Source organism: Monodelphis domestica, chromosome 2 (assembly GCF_027887165.1).
Source record: "Monodelphis domestica isolate mMonDom1 chromosome 2, mMonDom1.pri, whole genome shotgun sequence".
NCBI lineage: Eukaryota > Metazoa > Chordata > Mammalia > Didelphimorphia > Didelphidae > Monodelphis > Monodelphis domestica.
Window position 1 is genome coordinate 1,862,348 of NC_077228.1, and position 11,941 is coordinate 1,874,288.

Sequence of the window (11,941 nt, forward strand, 5' to 3'; positions counted from 1 at the left end):
TCTTTATGAGGCGATGTAACTAGTGGCTATATAAAAGACTGGCATCTTCGGGTTATTCACAAATGCCAGCTGGTCAAGCCCCCACCCATTTCCCAAGTACCTCTCATGGGCCAGGCTTTGGGCAAAGTACTGGAATAAAAAGATAAGGAAAGCAAAGCCCTCCCTCACAAGACGTTGACAGTCTCCTGGTTCCCAGATAGTATTAGTAACCTTGTTCCTATGGATCAATGAGTCAACATCTAATAAGCCTTAAACAAGAGACCGTGTAACCCTTAAAATGACACAGAATGTGGCCTTATTAACTGCTCTCTCTAGCTATCAGCAAATATGATGTCTAAGTAGCGTGGTACCCTGGAGTTGGAGTCAGGCAGTCGCTAATAGGAGTCCTTCCTCACATGCTTATCTAGCTCGGGATGGAGAAGGCACCAAAGCTCCCTCAGCTGTAACAGGGGAATAATAATCATGAAACCTGTCTCACGGAGTTAGCGCAAGGTCTGAGAGAGAGAAATAAAGCCTTTTGTAAACATTAGAGAGCTAATAAATGCCATACTATTATTTTTATAGTCTAGGCCAGGCACTCTGGTAAATGTTAGGAATGTGAAGATATGTCACAAGTCCTCACTCTCAAAGACCTCATATTCTTTGGCAGCCGGGGTTGGAGGGGCAACAATAGGACCACTTTGAAGTCTCCTTCAAATCCTCATGACTAGCCAAGTGACTAAGAAGCCAGCTCTGGCCTCCGAAAGAACTGGGGCAAGTTTTACCTCTGCCACATTAGCTGTGTGACCCTGGGCAACTCACCTTACTACTCTGAGGCCTAAGTAACTTTCCTGAGACTAGAGATTTTCAATGAGTGCATTGGTAGAGGGGGTTTCCACACTCAAATCAGCCTTGAGATCCTCAAAAATGCTCCTTCAAATAATGGTTTATTTTTCTATGTCTGAAGAGAAGAATGGAGAGCTTCCATTCCTGGAGATCTCTACAGAATCTGGCTGGCTGACTGGCTAGACATGGGGGCTCTCCACTTTCTTGGCCTTTGAAAATAGCCCATGGAGCTGTGGTTTTCACAGAGAAGTGAAGTCTTTGCTTGAGCTGAGACTCAATGGTGAGCAGCCCCAGCAGGCCGTGGGCTTGGGGTCACAGCTTCAAATGTTCTTTTTTTCTAGTGATCTTGCTTAGCATTGTGGAACTGCTAGTTCTCTTCTTGCTTTTGTTCCTGAGAAAGAGCATCCGAATCGCTGTGATATTGCTGGAGGAAGGGAGCAGGTAAGACCAAATGGAAGGAGCTGTCCTTGGTAGCGACTGTGATTTGGTTGAATGATCTGATTTGGGGGGCAGGGCTTAGATGAGAAATTAGACTAACTCACCTGGTTGGAGTCTGGTAGAATAAGGTGATAACTAGTGGGGGCAGGGTGGGGAAAGGGGTAGCCCATCTCAGTCAGAAAGATCTTTAACCAAGTCCTACTTCAGAGATGAATGAATGGGCTGGGTGACTCTGGTCAAGTCATTTAACCTCTTGCTATCTCCAGAGATTCTCCAAGTAGCAAAACAAGCAACACTCTGCATTGGAAATAGGAATAACCAGGATATTCAAGAAATCATTGATGTGCTTTAGAAAACAAAAAAGCAGGGCCAAACTTCAAGGGAATTATCTAGTCTAAGCCTAATTTAGACTATGCTTATTACTTGCATGACACTGGTCAAGTCACTTCATCTTCCTGGGCTCTGGTTTTCAAGCTACATTAAAAAACTGAAGATTCTTTCCAATTCTTAAATCTTGTCACTACATTGAAGATGTCTACAGTACTCCCCTCCCCACCAATAATGAATTCTCTCTATCACAATTCCATTTTCAGATAGCTCCGTCATCCATTTCTTGTTGTGAGCCCCCCAAATATCTCCACTGCTCCTGGGACTTCCCTCAGCAATGGATAACAACTTCTATTCTTCTACCTGTAGCTTTTCAAATATTCAGTTAAAAACCAGCTCCTCCCCACTTCCCCACCTCCACCAAATTTCTTCTCCTAGCCAATCATCCTCCAAACATTCCTCACCAACATAGTTCTGAGTTCCTTCACTGTACTAATTTATTTTTTCTGGTCATGTTCCAGCTTGTCAAAGTTCTTTTTCTTAAATACTTACATTCTGCCTTAGAATCCATATTAATATTAATTCCAAGGCAGAAAGTAAGGGCTAGGTAACTGGGGTTAAGTGACTTGCTCAGGGTTACATGGCTAGGAAATGTCTGAAGTCAAATTTGAACTCAGGACCTTCCATCTTCAGACCTGCCCCCTTGTCGATGTTCTTTTTTAAAATGTAGAACTTTGTATGTGGTCTGAGTAATCAAATATGATGGGATGACAATGTCTCTTCTCCTGGAAATTGTACATGGATTGATAGAGCCCAATATCACATTAACCTTTTTGGATGCCATATCACTGTTAATGCATAGTGCCTTTACAATCCATTAGCTGCTCTCCACCTCTGGCTCCCTCATTCTTTATTTTCCAATTTAAGAAAACAAGTTCATACTATATGTGGATGACATATATGTGTGTATATGTGTTTGTGTGTACGTATGCTTATATATACTACATGTAGGTATAGCATGTACATATGTTTATATATTTTACTCACATATGGTGCATATATACAGGTTTTGTTCTATCTATTCTGTTATTACATATACTTACCCACTGTATATGGGTAACATATGTATGTGTTTATTACTTACAATACATATATGTTACCCACATAAAATGAGTTAATATAGACAATAAGAGAATCTAAATGAATATAGTGCGCATGAATGTATTTATATACAAGCATTAGATTTCATCTTGTTAGAGTCAATTTAACCTGCCAGAATTTTCTTGGACACCAACCACCGTCCAGTGTAGTGGTCATCCCTCCCAGATTCACGTGCACCCATATTGTACAAGTAGTTTACAAAGGTATATGGACAAATCCATCGATCAGGCAGATGTTCACAAGAGCAGAACAGGTCGCTGGCCGTGGTGCTGAAACAGCTTGGCCATTGGGGCAGCAGTTATCATAGAGGGCTACTTGATCCTGGGCAGATTCTGTTTGTTTGTTGACAACTAGTCTCCTTCTCTCTCTGAGACTGGAAGTGCAGCGTCCTTTCATCCCTCTGATCCCAGTGGCAAACATGGGAGTTTTAGCCTTCTCTGTTTCTGCTTTGGGCCAGGTCACCTCTCCTCCTCCCACCCTCTCAGAGATCATACCATCATGCCCAAGTCCGAGAGAACACCCAGGCAGCATAGTTCACCCCAGCTGAGAATTCCTGAACTCAAGAGATCTGTCAGCCTGAGTCTTACTGGGAGCTGGGATAAGAGGAGGGTGCTGCCATGCCTGGCTGGTGATAGCATCAGACAGGCTGCCATGTGAAGGAAAGAGGCAGAGAGGCCAGAGTCAGTGGGATAGGGGAAATTGCTCTTGGCCTACTGCTTTCAGACAGGGCAGCTAAGGACCAGCTGTCCATGTGTTAGCTATCTGCCAGGTTCATGACTCTAGACTCTCTCCTTCTTAGCTTCTTGGCATCCATCTCCACTTACTGGAAATGTATGCTGGGAATTACTTTTTTTTTAACCATAGCTTATATGAATGCTTAATTCTTGTCCAGTTCCCCACATCTAAAGTCTTAAAGGATTCCTTGTTGTCAGAAATGATGAGTTCAAGGTTGATGCCATGGTCCACTCTTCACTCCAGGACAGATGCTGTCCGACTTTCTAGCCATTTGCCAGCTTTATGAGTCAATTGAGGGTGAGCCAAATTTAGAGTCACTGAAATTAGAGGCCATGGTCAATTGAAGTGCCAACCAAATTCCAGGAAGAAATCCCGAATCAAACATGAGCCATGATCCAAAAGTCAGAGCCAGGGGCATAGAAGGTAACCTCGTCAGGCCTATGGCCACAGGGCCAGTCTGGTACCCAGGAAAGCAGCCAGTGTTCGCGATGGAATGTATTCTCGTGTCTTGGTGTCTCTTGCTCATCTGGCAATTTCTAGTCCCATGCTTGATAGGGCCAGAAAGATGAAAGGGAGAAAGGAGCCATGACTAATTCTCACAGATTCACCTCTGTGTTCTGCTGAAGGCCGAAGCAAGGCTGCTTATGTAAGCAGCAGCTGGATATCTGGGCATGAACTAGGGCCCCTTGAATTGCTTGGGTTTACAGAGGAGCCTTCAAATGTTTTGGGTAACGCTTTTACATAAGTAATATTCTGTGGGAAAGAAACGCCTCCTAAATATGATGTCATGCTTAGCACTCTACTTTCTATAAAAATCTTTCTCTAATTATAATAAATCGGAGCTATGGGAAGCTGCCCAGCCTGGCCCCAACTTCCTGACTCATTCACTTCAGCATTCGAACCCTAACAAGCCCAGAGCTGGCACCTGCTGGCTTTTACTATCATGTCTTTGTTTTTGAGGACATGATTTTTATCAAGGGTCCACTATGGAGCAAGCACAATGCTAAGGGCTTCAGACACAAAGCCCAAATAACCCCTATGTGAGTATGTGTGTATATCTCCCTGGAGGTAATCCTGGGAGAAATGAGGACTGTGGGAGGCCAAGAAAGGCTTCTTGCAGAAGGTGGGAAACCAGATGAACTTGGCAGGAATCCAGGGAAATCAGGAAAGCCATTCCAAGAGCAGGGGACAGTCAGGAAGAAAGGCTCTGTGTAATAGAGAGGCTGGTATGAAGGACAGCAGGACACTCTGGGCTACTGGACCTCAGAGTATGTGCATGAATACTGGAAAGACAAGAGAGGGCCAGGTTAGAAAGGGCTTAAATGCCAAGCAGAGGCATTTCTCTATGATCCTGAATGTCTGCCTCTGCTTTGGAGCTCTGCAATAAACTGAAGCCAGGACCAGGATAAGTTGAATCACTTGTAGCTTGATAGCCTGGGAAGAACATCAGGTCTATGACTCCTCCCCAAGAGAGGACATCCATTCTGAAGTCCTACCTTTATTTCAGTCAGTCAACAGTTATTAGATGCCTACTATATACCAGGCACTGTGCTAAGGCCTCCAGATACAAAAAGGCGAAAGAGCTCACCTTCAAGGATGAGTCAACATGGAAACAAATATGTACACACTATATACACGAAAAAGAAATGATAATTAAAAAAGGGGAAAGACTCAAATTAGGTGGGGTTAGGGAAGGCTTCCTGAAGGTGCCATTTTAGTTGGGACTCAAAGGTCAATCAAAGTGAAAGAGGGAGGAGAGCATGCTAGGCATGGAGGAACACTCAGAGAAAATGCCTAAGGCTGAGAGCGGAACGCTCTATCTATGGAAAAGACAGAAGGCCAATGTCACTCAACTAAATTGTATATGGTAGGCAGTAAAGTGTAAGAAGATTGGAAATGTGGGAAGGGATTAAGTCATGAAGGTCTTCAAATGCCAAACAGAATTTTGTTTGTATTTGCTCTTGGAGGCAATAGGGAGTCATTGGAGTTTATTGACTAGGAGTGGTGCTGACATGGTTAGATGAAAGCTTTAGGACAATGGTTTACCATAGGGTCATGATGGATAAAAGAGGACAGAATTGCTAGTGCAAGGGAGATGGTTGGGAAGCAAATTAAGGGGTCAAGGGATTGGAGGTCACTATGTGGACATAGAGTTTTGTAAGGGAAGAGGGGGCGTGGTGAAAAGCCATGATCAACACAAGAGTTACACTTGAGTTACTTAACACAAGATCATGTCAGATAAAGGAATTCGGAAATTATTGAACATGGAAATGATACATTTGTGGGTGATCGAAAGATCCACAGGTATGTCCATCTTTGCATATGGGTGAAGTGGGATGGAGAAGTAGCTTGAGGAACTGAGAGGCTAGCATATTTGAGGAAGGTTCAGTATGTATGTTAAAGCCCCCTAGTCAGTGGGCTGGGTTTGGAGAGGAGAGGAGAGAAGAGGAGAGAAAAACAGGTTTTAAATTCATTGAGGAAGAAAGAGATGTGACCTAGGGCTCCATAGGGCACCGCTATCAGGATTTTGATTGGGTGGGAGATATGAATTGCAAGAGCATCAAAGGAGGATGGGGGAAGAAGCCAATTGTTCAAGTTGAGGGTAGTGGTAGTCTCGGTGACCGAGAATGACTATTGTCTTTGTGCAGTTTCATCTACGGTGTACCCTCATGTGGCTTTGGAGTCCAAAGGCTGAGGCTCACAGTTTGTGGCACATGGGGCCTGGGACGCCAGTTGTTACGGGAGGTGCGGCTATGGCCTGGCGTGTTCACGCGCAGCGGCAAGACGTCGACGTCGCTCATCTTCAAAGGTGGCGGCGGCATGGTGAATGTGGGCTCGCCAGTGGCTTCTGACAGAGGCAGCGAGTTCTAGCTGCTTTGGTGTCATGCCAGCCCACTTCAAGTTGGACTTTAGCTGATCCTTGAATCTTCTCTTTGATCGGCCTTGTTTCTGAGTCCAGCTGACAGTTCACCATAGAATACCTGTCTTGGTATTCACTGTGGGTCCATGCGGATGACGTGTCCAGACCATCGTAGCTGGGTTTGGAGAATCATTACATCGATGCTGGCGGAGTTGGCTCTGTCGAGGACTTCCTGGTTGGTGATTCGGTCCTGCCATCAGATTCTCATGATTGACCGGAGAGAGCGTTGGTGGAATTGCTCCAGCTGCTTCATGTGCTTCTGGTACAGTGTCCATGTCTCACAACCGTACAGGAGCAAGCGGAGGACCACTGCGTTGTACACTTTGAGCCTCGTTGCAGTGCTTACACCGCTATGTTGGAGGACTTTGCAGCGCAGCCGCCCAAGTGCCTGGCTGGCCTTTTGGATCCTGGCATTGATCTCGTGGTCTAGGGACCCGTCGTTGGCGATGGTGCTGCCCAGGTACTTGAAAGTGTTGATGTTAGAAAGCTGCGTGCCCTCGATTGTAATGCACGGCTGGTTCGTTGGCCTCCCTGGTGCAGGTTGGAACAGCACCTCTGTTTTGCTGAGGCTGATAGTCAGGCCAAACAGTTTTGTTGCGGTGGAGAACCTGTCCACAATGGTTTGGAGATGATTTTCTTGGTGGGCCATGAGAGCACAGTCATCTGCAAAGAGAGCTTCCAGGATGAGTCTCTCTGTTGTCTTTGTTTTTGCAGTCAGGCGGCAAAGGTCGGATAGTGAGCCATCCAGTCGGTATTTGATGTAGACGCCCAGGTCTAGATCCATCACAGCATGTCGTAATACTTGGGTGAAAAATAGGTTGAATAGTACCTGAGCGAGGACACAGCCTTGTTTCACGCCATTAGAGATGTTGAAGCGATTGGAAGTCTCTCCACCAGATAGGGCTTCCCCTGTCATGTCGACATGAAAGAGCTGGATCAGTTTGACGAATTTTGCTGGGCAACTGAGCTTGCTGAGGATCACCCACAATGCGTCCCTGTTCACTGTGTTGAACACCTTTGTCAGGTCCATGAAGACAATGTAGAGACTCAGGTTCTGCTCAAGGCATTTTTCCTGCATTTGCCTCAGCGTGAAGACCATGTCAATGGTGCTGCGATCTGGTCGGAAGCCACATTGTGATTCAGGAAGGTTCTGCTCTGAAACAGATGGCAGGAGTCTGTTGAGTATGACTCTCCACTAGTTCTGAATCCATCCAACTGTGCCATAATTTAAATTAAATGTCCTTTTTTGGGCCACAATAAAGTTATTATGTGCCTGTGGCACAGGCCAGATCGCTCAGTCAAAGGACACCCAGCAGTCCTTGTAAACAACTACAGTAAAAGAGACTCTGATGTGATTGTCCATTTCTCAGCCCTCCCTGTATTTTGGCTTCATCATCTCCTGTGAGTTTCCTCTCCTTTATCAATTTACCAACCTGACTCAGCCCTTCAGGCCTCTGGGTTCCATGGGCATCCTTGTTCTCGACCAGGCTTGACTTTTTTGTATTCTCTTACCTCCCCCCCAATTTGGACTCTTCCTTTCCCACCTGCTCAGGGATTTTCCACTCCACATCACCTCTGTGATGATCTCTGGTACACTGTGTGCTGGAACAGCAGGATTTCCCCTCTACGGTGTGTTCTGGGAATGCTTCTTCATAACTCCAGCTGCCTCAGCCCAACGTGGGCTCCACTCCACTCCAGCTTCTCAATATCCTTTTAAAAATGCAGTCCTTGGAGATGGGTAATCCCTATTTCCTCTTCTCTCATTTGAAACATGCTTTCTGATGGCGTTGGGTACCTACCTGCCTGGCCATCCAGTCAGCACTATAGTGCTAGATGCTAGGGATACAATGAAAAAGTGACAAACTCCTTGAGTTCAAGGAACTCCCATTCTCCATGCCTTCCTGGCTCAGTTAGAACCTCGGCTCTTTCTCTGGGTTCCTTGATCGGGATTCAATCTGGGGGAAGGTTTACCTCTTTTAGGCACGAGATCATGCATTGAGAGGTGGGAGAGGAGGCCCTCTCATACAGGGCCAATGCTGTTCCCACTGTCCCATGTGATCTCTTTTGTCTTCTAAGAAAAAATGGCAACAGGAGACACTGGACAATGAATGAAGAAGCCTGTTAACAGACAGGCTGAAGTTCACTTTCTTTATATCCTGCTTCCGAGCAAATTTTGTGGCTGCTTTCAGTAATCACGTACTTTCTCTGTCTGGATTTGTTAGTAATGTAACCTCAAAAAGATACCAGTTCTTATTCTGTCTGTCTCTGGCCATCTGCCTGTCTCTGTCTCTTGGCACATCTCTCTCTGTACTGTCTCTTTCCATCCCTCTCTGTATCTCTCTTACTTGGATTCTCAGGTCTATAGTTTTTTTAAACCCTCCCCTTCTGTCTTGGAGTCAACACTATGTATTGGGGCCAAGGCAGAAGAGTGGTTAGGGCTAGGCAATGGGGATTAAGTGACATGCCCAGAGTCACGCAGCTGGGAAGTGTCTGAGGCCAGATTTGAATCCAGGACCTCCTGGCTCTAGGTCTGGCTCTCCATCCACTGAGACACCCAGCTTCCCCCTAGGTTTGTAGATTTCAAAATGGTATGTTCCTCCTTAATATGCTCACTCTCCTTTCAGATATTGTTTTTTTCTTTTGAATATGACAGGTCCTTCTATTATTGTATCTCAGTGATGAATCTCAATAAGACAGTATTTCCTCTCAAGACATATTATTTCTCCATGTTAAAAAATACAACAGCCTCCAGTTGACATTGTTTATTGAAGCCAACTTGGCAGAATGAGTACTGGCCTTGGAGCCAACCTAGTTAGGTCCAAACCTGGCATTTCTAGCCCTTAGACCTTTAGGGAAGTCTCTTCACTTTTAAGAGTCTCAGTTTCTTAATTTGTAAAATGAGTATGGTAGATTATGTAGCCTCTGACGTCCCTTCCAGATCTAGCTCTATGGTCCTATGAGTCTTATTTGCAATACTTTATTCCTGTGTTGGCAAACTTATGGCATGTGTGCCAGAAGGGGCTGTTTCCTTCCCCTTCTCCATGTGTACCTGAGGACATTTCTCCCACGACCCCCCCCTTTGCCCAGAAGCCCAAAGGGAGTGCTTCCTGCCTCCCCTGTCTGGGATAAGGCAAGGGGCTCACGTGCTTTGGGCATTTGGTCTCTCAGAGGTTTGCCATCACTGCTCTATTCACTGTCCTTCTATGCCTAAAGGTGCTCTGTGTCTCATCATATCATTGTCTACAGTGATACAAATCACGGTCCATCCACCCCCTTGGCATATCTCAACTTCTGAAGCACCTGTACAATGGGGGTGATAAAACACCCAATTCACCAAGTTGTGAGGCTCAAAGTGGGAATGTGTAGGAAGCCTTTGGCCAACCTTAGAGCTATATATTGGTATGTGCCTATCTGAGTTATTACTAGGTCATCATCACCCCCGTGCTGTGTGGCTTTTGTCATGCCCTCCCTGGAGTTCCTCACGGGGGAGGATTTCCCCAACTTACCAGAGAGCTTCCTCTAGTTCTTTTGTCATTTTGAGGAAGCCCGCCCAGCCGTGCCCCCAGTCTCACAGTGTGGCCAATCCGCCTTCCTCGGGGACTATCACTTCCTTGGATGGGATTTGTTCGACTGCGTACGGTGGGCTCACCTTCTCGTTTCTGTGTGAGTCTGCCGTGGCCTCGCCATCTCTCTCATCCATTGCTCCTTGTGTCATCCACAATCTTGATACCTTGGAGATTGCTGTGGTCCAGAGAGCATTAACAGGAGAACATCAGTATGGAACCCTGACAGAATTCCATACACGAGTAGAGGTACCTTGTCATACCTTCTGACTCTGTTTCTCTCATTGCCATTATGGTCATTCTCTGCTCCTTTATGATAACACTACCTGGTCCCAAGCAATCGGTCACTATGCTTGATTCAGCAAAACAGCAAATCTAACGAAAAACACCAACCCAGCCAGCCCCCAATGCCACCTCTTCCCCTTGCTGCCCTCCTAGCTCGTGTGCAGACGATGGGAGACAGCTGTTGTCTCCTGGAATGTTCTCCCACCTCCCCTGCTTTAGTGCCTTTTCTTTGCCGCTGAAAACCATAATTGACCGATCTAGGGACCTGCCATTGGCTGTGGGCAGCCAGCTAGGCGTTCTGGTCTATGGCCCACGCCGATCCAGAAACATTCTGCACGCCCAGAGATGTTGTTCCCCAAATGCCCCAACGCTAGGTTTTGGGGAGATCCGCGCTGCAGTGAATGGCTTCTGCGCCCTCCCAACTCCCCCAAAGGTCACGGGAGGACTCGGCGTGCCCTATGTTGGAGGAGAAACCTGGAGGTAAAGACTCCAAAGCCAGCGCTGACGCTCTGTATTCAGAGGGATGGCAGCCACGTCGCCCCTGGCTAGGAATGAACTTTAAAGCACTCTTGAAGGATTGGCCAATCCTACTTTTTAAGGCAAATGACCCGAATGTGTTACCTAAAGCTCTGCTAGCATTCGGTGCCAGGGACCGACAGGGGTGGTGTGTTGGAGAGGAAAGGCGAGAGTCTGCTCTACTGTCCACGCTGCTGATGCCCGTCGTGCTTCTAGAGCTTGTGGGCTCGTTTCCACTCCAAGCGTCTTCTGGCTCATCTTTTCCTGGGAGAGGAGGATCTGAGTGAACTTAGTCCTCGTGTCTTTTCTGGAAATGGTCCCCAGAAGAACGTCCCCCTCTGGGGGCCAGGCATTAAGCAAGGCTGCCGTTTGAGTCGGTGTGTGGAGAGAATCCATCCAATAAGTGATAATCCCAGGGTTCCTGTCAAGGCAACAGGGAGTGCTGCCAGTGTGGAGAGTGCAGAGAGTGGGCAAGATGGGCAGCATTTGGGGAAATAAGAACCAGAAGAGCATGTAGCAAAGGGACTTGCACGTAGCGGGTGCTTAATAAAAGCCTGTGGAGGGCTTGATGGAATCCTGGCGCTTGAAGAGGTCCTCCGATGGGATCTCAGGGACGTTGCTGAAGCATGGCAACCGGACGTTGGCATCCAACAGAGCCCCCTTTGCTAGCCGTTCTGTCTGGAAGGATTTAGGTCCATTCTGGACACCAAACACGTTTTAAGAAGGACGGTGAGTGGGGAGCATGATACAGTAGGAGAACACTCTGGAGGTATAGAACCTAGGATCAAATTCTTCCTCTGGTCCGGAACATTCTTGTGGCTTTGGGCAAGTCACGACTTCAGACCTCAGTTGCTTCATCTGTAAAACTAAGGGTTTATACCAGCTAGGCTCGCTTGATATTCCTCTAGTTCTCTGATCCTAAAACGAGCTAGGATATACACAGAAGAGGGTGACCAGAAAGATGGATCACAGTACAGCATAAAGGATAGTGGGTTTGGAGTCAGATGTCCTGGGTTCAAATTCTGACTCTGCTTCCCAACTATCTGACATTGGGTGAATAACTTCGCCTTTCTTGACCTCCGTTTTGTGGTCTGTAAACTAAGGAGGTTGGACTAGGAGACCCGTAAGGTCCTTTTCAGGTCTTGTTCGCTGGTGTGATGTCCGGAGATCG

General features: G+C 46.6%; 1 protein-coding gene across 5 annotated transcripts in view; it reads left to right on the plus strand.

Annotated features, from left to right (window-relative positions):
* The window catches only part of SLC44A5 (solute carrier family 44 member 5), a 201,976-nt gene that overhangs the window by 157,697 nt on the left and 32,338 nt on the right, over window positions 1–11,941 (plus strand). For all 5 annotated transcript variants that reach the window (XM_056814906.1, XM_056814907.1, XM_016429760.2 and 2 more), the window contains one exon: window positions 1,167–1,266. In XM_056814906.1, the coding sequence (XP_056670884.1) occupies window positions 1,167–1,266 (100 nt within the window). The remainder of the gene's footprint in view (window positions 1–1,166; window positions 1,267–11,941) is intronic.